Source organism: Neomonachus schauinslandi, chromosome 1 (assembly GCF_002201575.2).
Source record: "Neomonachus schauinslandi chromosome 1, ASM220157v2, whole genome shotgun sequence".
NCBI lineage: Eukaryota > Metazoa > Chordata > Mammalia > Carnivora > Phocidae > Neomonachus > Neomonachus schauinslandi.
In genome coordinates this window covers 14035158-14055021 of record NC_058403.1, presented here as the reverse complement: position 1 = coordinate 14055021, position 19864 = coordinate 14035158, and the positions used below count along the sequence as shown (strand labels likewise).

At 36.8% G+C, this 19864-nt stretch overlaps 2 protein-coding genes across 2 annotated transcripts; both read right to left on the bottom strand.

The window, feature by feature from the left end:
* Positions 1–13512: 13512 nt before the first annotated feature.
* Positions 13513–13707, bottom strand: LOC110570043 (keratin-associated protein 19-7-like). Its single transcript, XM_021678014.1, has one exon. It carries the CDS (start codon positions 13705–13707, stop codon positions 13513–13515), a length of 195 nt encoding a protein of 64 aa, XP_021533689.1.
* A 3136-nt stretch (positions 13708–16843) lies between these two features.
* LOC110570042 (NADH dehydrogenase [ubiquinone] iron-sulfur protein 4, mitochondrial-like) lies at positions 16844–17371 on the bottom strand. The gene has a single exon (XM_044913630.1). It carries the CDS (start codon positions 17369–17371, stop codon positions 16844–16846), a length of 528 nt encoding a protein of 175 aa, XP_044769565.1.
* Between the last annotated feature and the right edge of the window lie 2493 nt (positions 17372–19864).

Below are 19864 nucleotides of genomic sequence, written 5' to 3'. Positions count from 1 at the left end.
AATACTTTATCAACTCATACAAAAAGTACTTTCTTTTTTAATTTTTTTTTCTTGCTCTTAGGTTAAATTCTCAAAAAACTTTCAGCCATCCAAAATTGAATATATTCCTAATATTGATTCAGATGAGGATTAATACAGATTTCACAGGTAAGTAGTCTGCAAGGGTGGTCCTCACATATAGGAAGCTCAAAAATCAAATATAAACATACATATGTATTTATTCAAATGCAAACACATTCTTGATATTTACCAAAAATGGAGTTATCTTTGATACTTGTGGTTTCTGTCTAATGTGTCAAGAAATGTATTAGCTGATTCCTTGTATTTTTGTATCTCTTTAATTTAGGGATATAACATATTGTAGGAAAAATTTAAGGTGGCAAACATGTTGGAAAGGAATTCTTTTCCATCTGTTTCAGTAAAGAAAATGCTTACTGGAAATATTTACGGGAAAAAATAGGAAATTCGGACCAAGGTGATAAGATAAAGTGATGTAAAGAAGGTAAAATGAAGAAAAGAATCAAACAAATAAAATAAAGTTGGTGAACCCAAGAGCATTTTTGACAACTGTTGCCTTGTTATGAAGGGGATTAAAAACTCTAATGAGCTTTATAAGCGGAGGGGCCTTCTGCCTGCCCCTTCCCTGTCTACATGTATGATGAGGATGAAAAGTTAAGTGTAAAATTGCATATTTAGATGGTGGATTTTTTTTCCAGCTTTATTGAGGTATAATGAACAAATAAACATTGTATATGTTTAAGGTATACAACATGATGTTTAATGTATATCTACATTATGAAATGATTACCACAATCAACCTAACCAACATATCCATCGCCTCCCATTGTTACCTTCTTTTTTGTGGTGAGAACAGTTGCTATTTATTCTCTTAGCAAATTTCACGTATACAATACATTATTATTAACTATAATCATCATGCTGTGCATTAGGTCTCCAGAACTTTCGTCTTTTAACTGCAAGTTTGTACACTTTGACCACTGTTTCTCCATTTCTCCCACTCCCAGCCCCTGGTAACCACCATTTTATTCTCTGTTACTATAATTTTGATGTTCTTAGATTCCACATATAAGTGATATAATGCAGCATTTGTCTTTCTGTGTCTGGCTTATTTCACTTGACATGATGTCCTCAGGTTCATCCATATTGTTGCAAATTATTCAGCTTTAAATGGTAGATTTTTTATTAAGTCCAAATGAATTGATCTCAGGTGATTAAAGTTGAAGCCAGCCAGACTAACTAAGTGCTGAGCACCATAACTCAAACTCATCGAAATGCATATGTTTGCTTGTTTTATTTTTATCAATAAGCATCAATTTATGAAGCGAAAGAAAATGTCTTGAAAATAAAAATCAGTTAACCCAAGTTATTTCAAGTCATGAATTTAAATACTCACTCGATTCTTCAGTAAACACTGAAGAGCAGTTATTTTTTTTTATAGCTTTGTACTTTAGGTAAAACTGGAAACATATATCTGGCTTAAAAGTTGTAGCATTTTCCTAAAGATATTACAGGCTACCTAATAGATAATCAGATAGCCAATTGAGACAGGCAATCAACATTTCAGGAAATTCTGTTACAATAAAATTAAAAAAAAACAGAAAAACATATATTATGTAATAATTTGTAGTAGTAATAAGAATTCTTAGCCATTTGTCTTAAACCAAAAGGACATATCTAATTTTAAAGGTTTTTGAAATTTTAGTATTCAAAAAGAAACTTTGCTCAGTAGCAACAGTAAAAACAAGAATCACAAAATGTCAAAAACTTGATCATGAAACTAGTATAACACATTTATTTACAGATGTGGAGAGTGCAGCTGGGTGAGCTATGGAAGCAGCATACAGATGTGAGCATGGCATATAAATGGATGTATGATGTTTGTATTGTGCCACTCTTTGGAATAAAAGTTAAAAAAATTAACTCCACAGATAAAGTCACACTTAAAGTTACCATGGACTACTTACTGCTGTTTCTAAAAGGAAAGAAGAGATGTGTTTTTGTTAAGAGTTGAAAGATCATTATATCAGCTACATCATTTAAATTGGCTTTGAAAAACACTTGGGTCTACCTAGTCATTTTAATCAGGTGTCTATGGGAACAACGTATATTATCTCTAAAAATAAGAAATCATTGCTCATTTAGAAGACCCAATCAACACCAAAGATGCATGATACTCAGAAATCACTGCTTTTTTTATACCAATAATAAGTAGATTCCAACTAAAAATACAAGGAGAAAACTGATGCCTCACACAGTCATTGTGAAAGATATAAACTGAATATTTGGGATCAAGGTCAGCAAATGTTACAAAGTGACTGCACAAATACAACCACGAAGTTAAGAGCTGTGGGTAAAACTGACTTTCCAAATGGAAGAACTGGTACAAAAATGGGTCAAGTAGGTTGTATGCAATGCCATAATGTTCTTTATTATTAAATCCTCATTGAGATTAGGATGCCATATCCTACAAGTCTTTTGTCATATAGGTTTTTTCCCCCCAGAGACTAAATATTTAATGCATCAAATATATTAAAGAAAAATAAGTAACAGTATTGTTCAACACGTTGCAAAACCAGCTTGTTTGATTATTTCCTTGGACTGATTTCTGAGGTACGAATTAAGCAGCCTGGAATACTGCAATGTGATTTGTAAGATATCAAAGTTGAGATAGAGTCTATGACAAATACTGAAAATAAAATACAATTAAATAGTCACTCAATGAAATCATTTGGCAGACAAATGTTATGCTTTAAAGATCCCAGTCTACAAGTGATCAAAATAGGTCCCAGTGATGGGACAAAGATGGTATTAACCCAACGAATACAGAATGTTAACATCTTGTTAATGAATGTTGAATTGATTGCTGAGAATATATACCTTCCATGACCAGACAGAGGCCAGAATATTATTTTCACCCTGTCCTCCAAAGTCTTCATCTCCAAGTCCAAATGAGAGTGGTAACTAAAACCCTGAGGTCACGATACCCATTGCAAAGTTTGTGTGGAAGCTTGGATTGTCAATGACCTCAGCTTACTCTCTATTACAGGAATGAATTCAGTTGGGTAGTAAAAGCTGAGTTACTTGAGCTTAAATGTCACTCTCTGCACAGGGACTTGACAAATCCTCAGAAGTGAAGCTGGGAAAGCCTGCAGCCTCTACAGTTCAAATGGCATCTGAACCCCCCCAAACTCTTTAATATCTCCTTGATTCTAACATGTGAACATGTTTTAATTTAGTATTCCTTTAATCAACTTCGTGCCTATTAGAGGTAATTTTTCCATCCTCAAAGCCTTAGCTTTTATCCTACGTTGGTTTAGATTCCCATAAACTCACTCCATGACATGAGGTAATATCCCAACTGTGTTTCAAAAGATTATTTGGGTTCACTAATTATATATGCCTGCTTCTGACACTCTCTGTAAGAACATATCTTATGTAAATGTCATGATCTGTCCAAGCATTTTTCAAAACAAACTTCTGTTGAAGGGTTAATGACTTCAACTGAGTCCCTGAGACAGACACATTTCTCACCTTCATAGTAATAATAGTGAGAATATGAATATTAAGTGTTTATTCATACTTATTTTGTGCCAAGAACTTAAGATGTACGTTTAATACGATCATCCTGTGAGGTAGAAACTAGTATCACCCTCAATTCAGAGAATTTAAGTAATAACATATGCAAGGACATCACAGCTATTTAGCACACAGTTGGATATAAACTTAGGTGAGCCTTAGACTCAAGAGCCTATGTGTTTTCCACTTGCCTGCACTGCTGATTTAGAGAGCCCTCCAGAACGGGAGTAAGATCGACACTTGATGGTGTTATCAACAACACATTTAGATCGATAAAAGCTTGGGCCATAATTTTTGTAGAGATAGTTGATCTTCAACTCCTCCTCCATTTCCTTTTGGTATCTGCCCCTCCCCGTTGTCACATCTCTTCTTACAGCTCACTCCCCACAGGCTCTCCCCTGGGGTCCAGGTCTCTCACTGTGGCATTCCACGTGAGCCTGTTCTCTTGATACTACATCTCTTGCTGAGTTTGTCTCTTCATTTTCTCCTTCTCCTCTTTGCTTTTCCTCCCCAGATTTTTGTGTCTAGTGTCTAGGGACAGGTTGGGAGCAATGTATATAGTTGGTCTTCCTCTCAATCCCAAATGAAATTCCAGTTCTACCCATGATCACATATCATAACCTTAAGTGCTAATTTTGATTTAGGGGAGTTTTCATCAACTATAGAAAACTGGAGGAGTGGTTTGGGACGTGTATCACAGTCTCCAGGTAAATTGAATCAATATTGGGTGTGTCTGTGTGTGTGTATGCTATTTTAGTATATATGTTTATTCTTGTATATAATACATACTACTCTATATTATATACTACTGTATAAATATATATATATATATATGGAGATACGTATATGGTGTGTGTATATATGTGTGTGTGATCTCATATAATTAGATGAAGAGATCTATTTTAAGGAACCAGTTTACATGATTGTGGTGGCTGGCAAATCAGGCAGGCTGGAAATTCAGGCAGGGGTTGATACTGCTCTCTTGAGGAGGAATACCTTCTTTGGGAAATGTCAATTTGCTTTTAAGGCCTCTAATTCATTGAATTAGATCTACCTGCATTATACAGAGTAATCTCCTTTACTTAAAGTCAACTGATTATAGGTGTTAACACATCTTCAAAATACTGTCACAGTGTAGTAAACCCTGACAGTTGTTTGTTGTTGTTTTCCTTTTCGTAATGCAAGTACCTGAGTTAAGCTTTGATTGCCACCACTTCAAAGAGGCATCCACTTCAAAGATGGTGATCCTGAATGAACACATTTCCAGCCACACACCGGATAAAGATCCAGGCCACCTCCCCACACTGAAGCTTCTTGGTTTTAGAGATATATAACTTGATTTCAGTAACTGACCATTTGGGCCATTTGTTTTTTGGTTTTTTTTTCTTCCTAACTTTAAATTTCCTCTCCTGTTTTAAGTTCACCAACAGCAAAACCCTAGGGTTTGACCCTAATAAAAGCAGAACCCCAGGCCCATGCTCTTTCTCTCTCTCTCTCTCTTGCTCCTTCTCTCTCTCCCCCCAGTGACCTCACTGTGTGGTCCCAGATGTGTTGTGTAATTTCTAGATCTTATAGGTAAAATACCTTTATTTTTTTAAAGTTTCACCATGGTTATTGCTGAAGGGCATCTTGCAATATTAATAAGAACCATAAAGGCTGGCCCAACCATAACATTGATTATTGGTAGGCTAAGACCAGCACACAAAAACAGTAACAGCTAGATTACTGTTTGATAAATCACTGAGTACCATAGCCCAGTCAAACTGACACATAAAACAAACCATCATGGGAGGTATGACTGAGAGATTAAATAACTTACCATATCACTTAGCTAAGAGGACCATGTACTTATTTTCTGGGCTGAATCTGGTATGGAAGAAAACATCTAATGTAGTTTCATTTCAGCTCTGTGTCACTGACATTGCTTTTTGGGGAGGGCGAAGGGGCTACTCAGTAGCTAAGCTTTGTTCCAGAATGAAGAAGTGTTGTAATTCCCAATACACACCCTGAGGAGGACGAGACAATTCCTTTTACTATTCCTCATAGTGATATCTCGTATGCATGAATTAGGAATTAGGATGTCACCTGGTCTTGGATCTTAGACGAAGTGATGCAAAGACAAAAGAATAATCCAAAATTCATCCAGAGTTGTGAGTCCAGTAGTGGCTAAAAGCAGCTGTGACGGTAATGGAAAAAGTGGTATCATAACAAAACTGTTGCTGCAGTGTGAGCTTGGTCGCTATTCCAGCAGTCTCCTATATCCCTGGGTCCTGCATCTCCTGCCAACTTCATCTCCCCACTTACCCACAGGTTCTTTGATTTACCCACATTCTCAAAGTTTCTTTCTTAAAAAGTGATTTCCATCTCTTTCAATGAAGAACCATGTCAGATAAATTGTCTTTCTCTTCACAGTCTTACTTCTGGAAGAAAAGTACACAGTGAAGACAATGATTTAGTCCTGGTATCTTTCCTTTAATTACTTCCTTGCTAATTTAATAGCGCTGCCCTAGGACCTCTGAACAGAGCCTTGGAGTAGACTGATGGGGAGAACTTGGGTTTGGGTCTCTTCATATGGTACAAATGACTGTTGGAATGGAGGTTCTAATAATTTATTGTACTTGCCTTGTACATTTACTGTCTGCCCAGAAGCAATCCGGTGTTCTATACGGGCTGTTTAAACTTTTTAGCAAATTATTTCAGTTACCATTTCAATATAAAAATATAGCATGAAAGACACTCAACTTACAATAGGATCATATCAAGTTTAATAACCATCTAGTATTATAGCCAGGAGTGAAATAAGAAAGTAAGACATTTCACTACATGAGCCTGTAATGAATTTCAATGCAGATGCATTAAAGCTGAGTAAATTCAGCTTTCAATGAACAAGCTCACTATTGAGAGGGGGAGAAAGATAAGCAAACATCCACATTGTGTAATAAAGTTTGTTGTGGAAAAAAAAAAATATGTGAAAAGAATATCGAGGATAGGCTTTCCCCCGCTCTGGACCATGATGTAAGGGTAGTTTTTATCTTCTAGTCCTTACAGGATGAGGAGGTGTTTCTATGGAATGAAATACAGAACAACAACAAAAAAGGTATTATAATGAGGTAAAAGAATTAAGGTAAAAATAATAGCTATATCTAATATTGTTTATTCTGTGTTTGGCCATTCCTCTGTGCTTTACAAACCTTAGCTCATTTAATCCTCTCCACATTACAGGGAAAACCATGAAATCATCTTCAATATGCAGATAACAAAAGTGAGACTTAATGAAGTAAAATAAATTGCCCAAGGTCTTGGAGTTAATCAACATAGATATTGATACCCAAGCAGTCTGACTTCGAAGTTTGGGTTTCTAACCAATAAGATGGCCATGAAGAAGATAGCACCTTAAGATGTGAATGGGATAAAAGAGGAGTTAGGATGACCCTTAAGAGAGAATATTGAGATTAAGTTATGGAAGAACTTGAAATAAGAAAGGAAAACTGGTGATGAAGAAGATGGGACCTCTTCAAGCAAGATCTATTTTATTTTATTTTTTAAATGTATGTATTTATTTGAGAGAGAGAGAGAGTGTGTGTGTGTGCATGGGTGGGGGAGGGGCAGAGAGGGAGAGAGAGAGAATCTTAAGCAGACTCTGAGCTGAGCCCCCAGGTGGGGCTCGAACCCACCACCTGAGATCACGACCTGAGTCAAAACCAAGAGTTGACACTTAACCAGGCACACCCTCTTTCAGTAAGATTTAAATGGAGAATTAAGGAGAATTCATACTCAATGAATGAAGAGAGGAGGGAAATTGAGAATTACTTTCATTACTGATTTTTCAGTCTTGGAGTACCAGGGCGTAGAAATGCTGGAATGGAAGGCCTGGGGGCAGAAAGGGTAACATGTGAGAGAATAATGTATTGGTCAGGACATGTTGAGTTTCAGTTGCCTATATAGGACACACATTTGGAAACACTCTTCAAGCAGAAAAACATCAGAAGAGAGGCCAGATTGGGAGGGATACCATATTGTGCAAATGAAAATACAAAGTGCCAGTTACATTTCAATTTCAGAAAAATGACTTCTTTTTATTACATGTTCCATGTGATATTTTTAAAACACATTTTTTTTTGTTTATCTGAAATTCAAATTTCACAGGTTGTCCTACATTTTATCTGGCATCCCCACAGACTAGAGTTACAGATTTGAGAGTCATCAGCTTGCAGAGAGGAGACCATGGATTGCTTTGAGTAGATGACATTACCTAAGAAATAGAATTTCTCATAGACTGTGGGTCTATGATAGAATGCAAAGCATTGCCCCTCTCTCCCACATCTGGTCATCTGTTGGAGAATAAGAGACATGTGGAGCAGAGCCAGGTCACCCACTTACCACACCAACAGTCAGCCAACCCCCAGTCGTGTTAGTGAACCCAGCTCTCAGATGGATGACTATCAAACTTATGGTTATATAACATTGAGGTTTGTGGTTGTTATGTAGCAATGTAGTGGTAGCAGGCAAGTAGCATTTTTTTTTTTAAGATTTTGTTTATTTATTTGACAGAGAGAGACACAGCGAGAGAGGGAACACAAGCAGGGAGAGAAGCCAGGCTTCCCACGGAACAGGGAGCCCGATGCGGGGCTCGATCCCAGGACCCTGGGATCATGACCTGAGCTGAAAAGGCAGACACTTAACGACTAAGCCACCCAGGCGCCCCAGCAAGTAGCTTTCTTATAACCATCTTTACTACATGTGCCCAGGTACACAAGCTTGTGCTGAGGTTGAAAACCCTCTATTTTTTAATTTATCATTGGTTATTCTTAACTCAAAATTCACTATTGTATGATTTAGAATAAGTAATTTAAACTCTCCAAATTACGATTTTCTCACCTATTCCAATGGAATAGCAATAGCTATCTCTTAAATTCTGAAGTTTAGGTGTAATAATGTCAGACCAAGTAAGTACACAATGAATATAAGTTATCATTATTAGTTATATTGACATTGGCTTGTGGCTATGCCTTTGTACCAAGCAGAGTGCCTAGCATATTATAAATGGTTAATATGTATCTATGGAAATTATGAATAAAGTATAAAGTTAATAAAATAAATGCTTGTGTTTTTTTAATCAGTAGGCTCATATCATTATAATAAGAGGACTCTTAATGTAATGGATAATTTGGCATATATATATAATTAATTAATAGGCTAGTACTATCACAGATTTATTCAGTACATACTTTATGAAATACTGTCTGTGGATCAAGCATTGCTCTAGGCACTGAGGATTCAGCAGTGAATAAAACATTTTGCATTCCCTGGGGAAGACACAAAATATGTGAGCAAACAAGCCAATATATAACACCCATTGGTGATAAGTGTTATGGGGAAAGAGCTATATAAGGGACTAGAGGCCAGTAGGTAATCAGGAAGTGACATGATGCTATCATAAAGGATGCTACCAGGTTATCTTGGGCAATAAGGGGAGACATTCCAACAGAGATAAAAATTAGGTTGATTTTTGAAGATGAGTAGGAACTCATGATGAAAAGTGAAGAGCATACCACCTGAGGTGATGCAGGAGCTAGGATAAAGGCAAATAGTTAAGAACGATTATGGGTTATTTAGGAAATAACACATACTAATACAGCTAATGTTTACTGAACTATATGTCTGATGGACCAGTTCTCTGGTCCATGCTTTTTTGCAAATTGATTTTTAACTGAATTGTCTTAGATTTCCTTCCATTCCAGCACATTGAGAGCTGCATGTTTTCTTCATAATAGAATTATGTGCCATCCCAAGACACAGAAGGAGACATTTTAAACAAAGTGCTTTTAATAAAGGGACTAACGGGAAGGGAGGCTTTGCATCCTGGAAACCAATAGATGAGAAGGTATAACCACAGTCCTAGGGACAAATGATGACTATGGACTTTAGAAAATGGGTAAAATGAAATATGTACATTAAGGAGGTAGCACAAAAGTTACCAGTCACTTGCAGAGATGAGAGAAGAGATATAGGAAGCCTCCACAAATTCTGACTTGAATGGCTGTATGGATCACGATGCCACTGTCAACCAACTGAACTGTAAAACCTAGATGGTTCCTCGAGCCCATAGCAAGGTGCTTGGCAGAAACATAACTAAATGTATAACAATATTAAGCCTCAAAATCTCCAAGTTCCTAGCTAGAGCCATAGATAGATGCATAGCTTCACCCTAGTCCTCCAGGTTTTGGAGACCAGCAATTTTATTTGTCGAATATAAACATAAAAAACCCTTTTATTCAGACTTGGAAAATCGATCTGTTATACTGAGTTTTTATTCTATTCATATATATGATAAAATATTTACTAAACTGCCCTTTCACATTAATAGAGCAGCTTTTATTGGTTAAAATTTTTATATTGATTTTTATCATTAGATTGCCTATAACAAATTTGAAGTCAGTAATGAGATCTGACTATGATTATTATGTCTCTAAAACTATTTTCAATGGAGGTAATACATTTTACTTTTTGCATCCAGGTTTCAAGAAATTATTCTCCCTCTCGTTCTATCCTTTAACATTAATCCCGGATCCTAAATTATGTAATGTCTATTCCCTAGCACACAAGGGGTACACCTAACGCTGTCATGCCTTCTTCAAAATTAGGACCTTCATCTTTAATCAGGATATTTTCCCCCTACTTACATTCAGAAGAATGTAACATCTTACTGATGTAAGAGATATAAACAAAATTTCTCCCAACAGAACTATTTAGTGACTGCAATTTAGAAATGTGTTTCATGTTGCCAGCTTCTAAGTGTCTAAGAATGTAACCAAGATAATCAACATAGCTTTTGCAATATGCTTCTAAAAGCCATGACATTCAGGAGAATCACGAATTATGTTTGGCCACAAATCAAATTTAATAGCATCTGGACAGTTCAGATCAAAAATAAAGAAGACCTTCAAATAAGGGCAACATTTAAATCTATTATGCATGATATACAAGGTCATATTCAGTACGGTGTACTGTCCGTCCAGAGGTAATTATGTTGAACAATCACGTACTCTGTATTCCAAGTAATGGTTCTTTAAAAGGCCTATAATTTCCTGTGTATGTTTGTCAGGGCAAACTTTTTATGTACTTACACCTCTTATAGAGCACATGTAAGTGTGCAAACTAGTTCACATATTGTTACATTTTAGACAGTGGAAAATGAACAACCAAAGTTACAAATCACATAGAAGAATAGCTACAGTTACTATTATTAATCTACAGGGATCATTGCACTGTACTGTTTGGTTAAAGCAAAAACTAATTACCTGAAGAATTCTTCTATTTTATCACAGGGATTTAGAACACCCTAAGCTTTATGTATGAACATACTAAGCTTTATGCATTACTAGCAAGATTAAATGAATGCAGAAGGGATCTTTTGGAGAACCTTTGAATTGACACCTTCCAGTTTATTAGCACGTGGGCAGGTAATCACCACTCTTGTTCTTATGTAATCCTCACAAAAATATGGAAGGCATATTCTATGTAAGTCACCAGGCCCTGTTCTATGAATTCTTCTCTTTCATTTTTTTCTCTTACTTTTCTTATGCAGTACAGGTAAAAAGGTAACAGTTCTTGCTGTGGCAAATTGTTCTTACAGTAATGTTTTTCCTTTCAATTACAGAAGGATAAAAAGAATTTCTCAAGACATAAGTCATATGGGTCCAGTATGAATTTGAGTGGATTCAGACATGTCCAGTCATGTCAGACAAACTGGTGAAACAGGCTGTTCTGGTGACTTTAAAAGTTGGCTAAGAAACCTTCTAAAAGAGAATTCAATCTGTGCTCACTGTTGATGTTCCAAGAGGCTTGTTCCAAAGGGTGAACTGATGGGATAAGCCTAAAAGAAAGTTCCTCATGGGAGATTGAGGAATTTTGGGGGAGAGAATAAATTCTGAAGAAAGAAAGAGCCAGGTTGTTTGACTCTGACTGAGCAATGGGGCCAGAGTTTCCAGCCATGGGAGATTCTTATCAATAAAGCATCTGGTATGTGCCTGAGGTTTGACCTTGTACCACTGTTCATTCATAAGAAGATCTATAGAATATTATGAGCCTTCCAAAAGAGTGTAAAAAGAAATCAGAAAAGAACACCCCATACACCTTTGTTTTCCATAGAACGCTGTACCACTGAGTTCCAGCGCACAATGGCAATGCTCGATGGACAAGCCTTACAAGGGACAATAGCCCTCAGTAGATGCCAACTATAGATGTACAGTTCCTGCTCAGGAAATGAATGATGCTTTCCAAACCCCTCCCCTGCTCAAAGACAAAGTTTATAAGAAAGCAAAGGCATGTCTGGCCAGACCAGTGGTACCAAGAAGACATTCAGCAAGGGAAGGGATGGATAGAAGGACCATAAGAGATATTCAGGGATTAAGGATTACACTTAATGTGATGAATCACTACATTGTACACCTGAAACTAATATTACAAATCACAGTAACGAACTGAAATTTAAATAAACACTTTTAAAAGGAAGATATTTAGGACAGTAAAAATATTCTGTATCATATTATAATGATAGATTCATGTCATTGTATATTTGTCCAAACCTATAGAATGTACTACACCAAGAAACGACCCTATTGTATGGGCTAGGTGATGATAATGTGTCAATGCAGATTTATCAGTTATAAGCAATGTACCAGTCTGGTAGGGCATCTTGATATTGGGGGAGGTTGTGCTGGCATGGAAGCAGAGGGAATGTAGGAAAGCTCAGCACTTTCCTCTTGATTATGCTGTGAAACTAAAACAAAGCCTTAAAAAGAAAGAAAATATTTAGCTAGTAGCAAAGTCACACAGAAACATGTACTTGAATGGAAATATGAGAATGACACACTCCTTAGTAGTTCCAGGAACACTTTTTTTTTTTTAAGATTTTATTTATTTATCAGAGAGAGAGAGAGACAGAGGCAGGCAGAGGGAGAAGCAGGCTTCCTGCAGAGGAGGGAGCCCGATGCAGGGCTTGATCCCAGGACCCTGGGATCATGACCTGAGCCGAAGGCAGATGCTTAACTAACTGAGCCACCCAGGTGCCCTGTTCCAGGAACACTTAAGGGACATTTGAGAGGACTGATACATACATATATATATATATATATATATATGTTAATGGAGCAGACAGGGCAAGTCATTTTCATTAACTGTTAGTATTACTCCCTATGTGTTCTCAAGCTTGTATAATGTGCTGAACTAGAAACTGTTGCATCATACTCTATATATCAATAGCCACAGACCTTACTGCTTCATAAGCAAATTTTTTGTATTAGTTGCAAAAGAAGATGTTAAAATAATAAAAATTAACACATCAAACAAAACCAGAGTATTTAGATTCTGAGAAATCATTTTATTGGACAAAAGCAAAATACAAATTTTCTTTAAGATCTAGAAAGATAACATTTTGGTGATGGTGGCAAGAGAAGTAAACCAAACTGAGGAGAGCAAACTAGGACAGTTTTACATATTGAATATTCATTTAAAATGGTGGGTTCTGGGGGCTCCTGGGTGGCTCAGTCGGTTAAGCATCTGCCTTCGGCTCAGGTCATGATCCTGGGGTCTTGAGAACGAGCCCTGTGTCAGGCTCTCTGCTCCTCCACGGGGAGCCTGCTTCTCCTTCTCCCTCTGCCTGCCGTACTCCCTGTTTGTGCTCTCTCTCTCTCTCTCTGTCAAATAAATAAATAAAATCTTAATAAAAAAAAAAAGGATGATGGGTTCTGGAGGTAAAAAGCACCAAATATTTGTAGAAGCAGTTTAACCATTGATAAATAGCTATCAATTGGTCCTGGAGAATATAAGATAGATGTTTTGGGAATCAAAGCACAAAAATAGGACCAAATAAATTTGGAGGCTTTCACTTTGCAACCAATTTCAAAAATACTTTTAGTAGAAGGTAGAGAATCCATATCCTCCATAGCACAGTGGGCGGCAGCAGTCATATCTTCGGGCTCCCCAGCCCCAGCCCCAGCCCAGTGTGGGGAAGCTGCCGCATCCCCAGCCACTGCCACAGCCCAGGCCACTGAAGCCTCCACAGCCGTCGCCCAGGCCTCCGTAGTAGTTGCCGTAGTAGTAACTCATGGTGTCAAGGGTGGTGAGTTGGTTTGCGGTTCAATGCCAGAGTCAGAATGTGAATGTCGCCATCTTTACAAGGACGCTTATATACTCTGATCAGAGAACATGACAAAATATGTGCCCTTCCTTTGGTGTCATTCCATGAATTATATTTGCCTGACACAAGTTATTAATCTGTGGTCCCCTGACCACAGGCATAAAGAATGTCTGAACCTGCTTGGCTACATAGGCTGTAGAGCAGAACTTGCTGCTATAATCTTCTTAGAATGAATTGCTATTTCTTCAAAGTATTAACATACCAAAGCCTAAACAGAATACTTGATTGCCAGTCACTTGACATCAGTTACATTAAATATTGTTGAATTTCTAATTAAATATCTTCTCATCACTGGCATTTGAGAGTTACTGTAATTGGTTCTACAAAATAGCAAAAAATAATTAAGATCAAGGCTCTTAAGTTTATCAATTTCTTTAAAAGGCGCATGTATTTTGTATCATGAGAAGCAAATGATGCACCTCTTTTTAGAATATAAAAGAACACTTTATGTCAAGACAGATTTGGTTCACTTGCCGTGTATACCAGAAAACAACCACAAAAGCTCACCTGATTTCTAGAGTTTTAAAATTTTGTCAATGTACAACTAATAGGTTTATTTTTGGCTTTAAATGCCAGCATACTTACTTGGTTTAAATGCATAGCGGGATTGAAATCACTAGTGGAAAGACTATCAAGTGATCAAAAATCCATCTTGTGGGAAGTCTTCCCACAGTACATTTTTTTTTTAGTATCCTGGGCCCTTTCTCCAGAATACGTTCTAGTCTCACTGCTACCACAAGTGCAGATTATATTTGTCCCCCTACATCATGTCCCCCTCTTTCTCTGCCCTTCATCATTTATCCATGTACCTTAGATCTTCTTCAAATCTTACTCCAAACATCACCCAACTTCCTTCCTCCATGATTCATTGCTGCATCCAGGTATAAGTGTGAAGTGGGAAAAATGGTTTTGGCTCTCACTCTATATTCAAAAGAACACAGCATCCTTCTACCTAGATCTCTATAGTCAATATTATACACTTGCCCCTGTCTTCTCTTTGCTTAGTCTGTGCCCATTTTTTTGTCTGTAGGTAATTTCTAACTTGTCTTTCCTAAGATATCAACAAAACCTTTCTAGGATATTGACAGTGTTGTTAAAACTCCTAAAATCATCTTAAATTTTAAAAGAATTTGTACAACCTGGAAGAAATTTTCTTCATGTGTAGCACACTTTTAAAAAAGGACAAGAGAGGTGCCTGGGTAGCTAAGTTGGTTAGGCTTCTGCCTTCAGCTCAGGTCATGATCTCAGGGTCCTGGGATTGAGCCCCATGTTGGAGGTGTGGGGGGGGTCCCCACTCAGTAGGGAGTCTGCTTCTCCCTCTCCCTCTGCCTCTCCCACCCTCCGCTTGTGCTCTCTCTCTCTCAAATAAGTAAATAAAAATTTAAAAATAATAATAAAAAAATAAGAAAATAAAGAAGGACAAGAAATAAAGAAGCACTCTTTGGAAGCAGTTGGCCTGATATTCACAGAGTTCCTCACCTCAGCCCAGAGAGTTAATCCGTGATACCTAAAGCTCTATGCAAATGTGCCCATACCTTGACACTTGGGACTCAAGAAACTTGTTTTCTATGACAATAACCATTTTGCTAAGCTTTTGTTGAGATTTATAAGTAATATGACATAGTTTTTGGATGGGTCTGTTCACTGACCTGACCTAGTATCTAAACGAAACCTAGCATTTAGTTGGCAGTCAATATTTTTTGAAAAAGTTATATGATTTTCACTGATATTAAATCAAGGATCATGCATATCATAACCTAAGCAACCGATCTGCTGTTCTAGGAAATGTTTTATGGCTGACATGAGTTCCAACAGGCTTTCTGGTTTCAGAGTGGCACTAACCCCAATATTAGCCTTTAATCTCCATGCTATTCTAACCCAAATGCATTCCATTTTTATTCCTCATTTCAGAAATCAGCCAATTGATAGAATGAATATTTTCATTTTTAATGAATCCTTAGAAGTATGAATAAATTGCATAGCATTAAGGATTCCATAGTCTCCTTGTGTAGCTCTGTCAGAGCATGTAACTATGATTAAAGGCTTCTAATTATTTTTTTAACGTCTAAGACTATCTCTGCTTTATAGATGGAAACAATATGGGACACAAATGAAAAATTTCACTAACAATAAATGCTAAATGTGTTTTCAAAGAAGAAAACACATGACTTTGGTATTCATCACTTATAAATGTCCATCCACTGTAAAAAAAAAAAAAAGAATTTGAAAAATATGAAACAAATGTTTTTCCCCGTATGCATAAGTGAAAATTTTACATTGGAAATTTCTTTAGGGGTTATTATTTTTCTGCCCATTTAGTGGATCAAAGGCAGATGTGGATCATTATTATTATTTTTTTTTAAGTTTTCACTCCTGACCCAAGTTGCTATTGATGCTGATGGATGGAGGAGTGAAAAATGTTCTTACATTTTCCCTAGCAGTGAAGAAGTATTTTGTTATAAATTCCAAACATTTTCTCTCACCTTAGATGCAGATTCATATAATCTAAACAAAACAAAATTATGATAATATTGTTTATACTAAGAATGTCAATGGCAGTAATAATTATATTGATTACTGCTTGTCAGGCCCAAAGCGCCTGTCCTTGGAGATACTAACCAAATGAAAGGATCAAACTCCACAGTGTGATCCTTCAATAGGGTAAGTGACTTGGCCTTATTTCCCTTGCTCAGCCCATACAACCCCTAGACAGCACGGACTGAAAGAAGAGGTCATCATGGGTCTTTGTTCATTTGTTTTGTTACCTAAAGTTGAATTTTAACATTGCTCATCATTTAATTATATCCAAAGGCAGATAACCTACAAATTGACAGGTGCAGTTCTCTGTATCAGAACAATAAAAATGTTAAAGAAACATAGCTCTTAATCTAAGTAAAGAGATCAATCTCCATAAAAATCAGCTTTTTTTTTAGTGGTTAAAGGTCAAATTTATTAGGGGATTAAGAGATGTATTATACATGGACTATAAATACTGCACAGCTGACTTTATTCACCGTCAAGCACAGAGATATAGTCAGTGCCAACCTATTTTGTGGATACTCTTGTTCTTTTGTTCCAAGAAAAATTTGCACCATAAGACTTGCACTGGGGTTTTGGAACCTTCCTATCTTCAATGTCATAGCTCCACCCATTTTTTTCTGCAAAAGCAGCTGCATCTTCCTTAGTACTGAAGGTTAGAACCATGTTGGACAAGGGATCAGCCATTGATGCCCAACCCATCAAAGGATTTTCCCATCGCTTCCTGGTATCTAACTCCATCTTCCATTTCTTTGTGTTATTTACTCCAGACTGCATGTTATTGCGAGCAGGAACAAAGATCCTGACTTTCCTAGTTTTGATATGCTCTTCTGGAACACCAGTTAAAGTAGTGATACCCAATTTTTCATCAGCTGTTATGAGTTGCGTGTCCCAAGCTTGGTCCTGTGCCATCCTCCATGTGGAAGTGCTTAACGACCTGATAGGAACCCTGGAAACAGAAATGGCAGCTACAGCCACTGCTCTTTTCCCCCACAACATTTGCCTCAGCGTCTCTGACATTGAGACAGCCGCCATCTTGCTGCATCTAAGCTTTTCTTATAAGCATCACCAGAACTTTCAAAGTGGTTTATGTGACAACATTCAAAGAGAAAATAAAGAGAGAAGCAGCATAGTATAATTGAATACTCTAGTCTTAAAATGGCTTATTCTGAGGTTCCCTGCCTGCAAGACTATGGGACAACATTACAGAGTTTATTGTCCCTTTCAGATCTTTAATTCTGTGATTTCGTTTTGTCCTTTTTTTATTACATTGGCCCAGCTTATACCAAGTATCAATAGGTTCATACCATTACCTGAAGATGCCATTCAGTTTTAGGAAAAATTTAGAAATTCTCATATTTTACCTATTTTATTCCTTATCTCTTATATGGTAGTCCCCTCTTATTCACAGGGGATGTGTCCCAAGATTCTCAGTGGATGCCTGAAACCACAGATAGTACCGAACTCTATATATGCCATGTTTGTTCCTATACATACAACCCTGTGATAAAGTTTAACCTATAAATTAGGCACAGAAAAGATTAACAATAATAACTAATAATTAAGTAGAACAACTGTAACAATATACTGTAATAAAAGTGACGTGAATGTGTTCTCTCTGTCAAAATACCTTTATTGTACCCATCCTTCTTCTTGAGATGATAAAATGTTTACAAAACGAGATGACATGAGGTGAGTGATAGGCATTGTGAGGTAGCGTGAAGCTGCTTTTGATCTTCTGACAACATTCCTGAAGGAGGATCATTTCCTTCTCACCTATGGCTGACCTCAGGTAACCGAAACCACAGAAAATAAAACCACTGATAAGGGGGACTACTGTCCCATCCATAAAATAGTCATTTTTGAAGGGATGAATGGGGTCTAATTTTTTTTAAATTATTGAATGGTACTTTTGGTTAGTTGAAGCCACACAACATTTTGGTTCACAATGATATTTCTGTTTGTATATTATTCTTACTGGATTACAGATACTTCAGTGTGATGATGATGATGATGATGAACAGTGTCCCCATAAGAAGACAAATGGGATGAGGGAGATGAATGACCCCAGTTCACATTTGATTTTCCAGGTTATCAATAACTTTTATGTCTGTCTTATTTTATGTGCATAACAAATAGATGAAAGCAGACTATGAATAATGGAAGATCATATATATCTCAAAGATTCATAGGAAAACAGAGCTTATTTTCTATGAAAATTTAGCAATATGGATTATGAGATTTGTGGAAAGTTTGCTCTGATTATAGTTGTAAGGATGCGGTTGTCTAGCGACTACAAATATGTAGATGTAACACGACCTGTTTTTATAAGATAAAATAAAGGGAGACAATAGAGGTGGAAGATTAGTTGCAAATTTTGAGCTCCATTAAGAAATAGAAATAGATAAATACGAAATATGTAAAACAACTATATTTTTTAAAACGTAGGAAGATTTAAAACTCTGTAGTTGATTTTTTGCTGTCAAATTCAATTCTGAAAGTTATATAACTAAAATAAAGAAGAAGAGTAACATTCTATTGTTTCAAATTACTAATTCTCAAACCGGAGTTCTTTTTTATGCATTTATATGTACACACACATATGTAATTGTGTGTTCTGTATTTCTAATTGTAATTAGTAACACTTACATATAAGTATGTGCATATAACTGTGTTAAACAACCCCCCCCGCCGCCCAGAACTGTATTTTCTTTTTCAAGTTAGATCATTTATTGGTATTCAACATAAATCATCTGTTAGTGCCCAAACTCGGGATGCCAGAGGACATAATGCAGATACCTTAAAATAATAAATTCTCTTAAATTCTTGGATTTCTCTTGGCAAATAAGCCTAGGGTAATCCCACTGCATTGACTGAAGAATGTTGTGGCAAATCCGCTCATGGTAACAGATTTTGGGTTAGTATAGCAGTAGTTCAGGAGATGCTAGAGAATCCATATCCTCCATAGCATGATGGGCGGTGGCAACCATATCTGTGGCTTCCCTAGCCCCAGCCCGGTCTGTGAAAGTTGCCACATCTCCAGCCATGGCCACAGCCCAGACCACAGAATCCCCCACAACGAAAGCCAAGGCTTCCATAGTAGCTGCCATAGTAAATCATGGTGTCAGGGATGGTGAGTTGGTTTGCTGTTCAAAGCAAAATCCTGAGTGTGAATGTCATACAGCTATGCTTATATCCCCTGAGCGGAAAGTGCGATAAAATATGGGGCCATTCCTTTGTATCATTCCAAATTATTCATTCACTTGAGGCAACTCATTAATCTGTTTGTTGACACAAGGAGAGGTGCACACTCATTAAAATTTCTGAGCTTGCTTAGCTGCCTCGTTAGAACACCCTTGAACTCATTACATTCTTTCTGTTTTAATGAGAAAAGAAATCTGTCTTCAAAGTCACAAAATAAAAATTCCCTACCTAGAATTCTTCATCACTAAGCATATTGCATCATTCATATTCGATGGTGTTTTCTCATTAAGTATTTTCTCATTTCCCATTTTCATATCATTCTCC

Bases quoted from the DNA above. Each gene is read 5' to 3' on its own strand.
- LOC110570043 (XM_021678014.1), bottom strand. From the start codon at position 13,707: ATGAGTTACTACTACGGCAACTACTACGGAGGCCTGGGCGACGGCTGT.
- LOC110570042 (XM_044913630.1), bottom strand. From the start codon at position 17,371: ATGGCGGCTGTCTCAATGTCAGAGACGCTGAGGCAAATGTTGTGGGGG.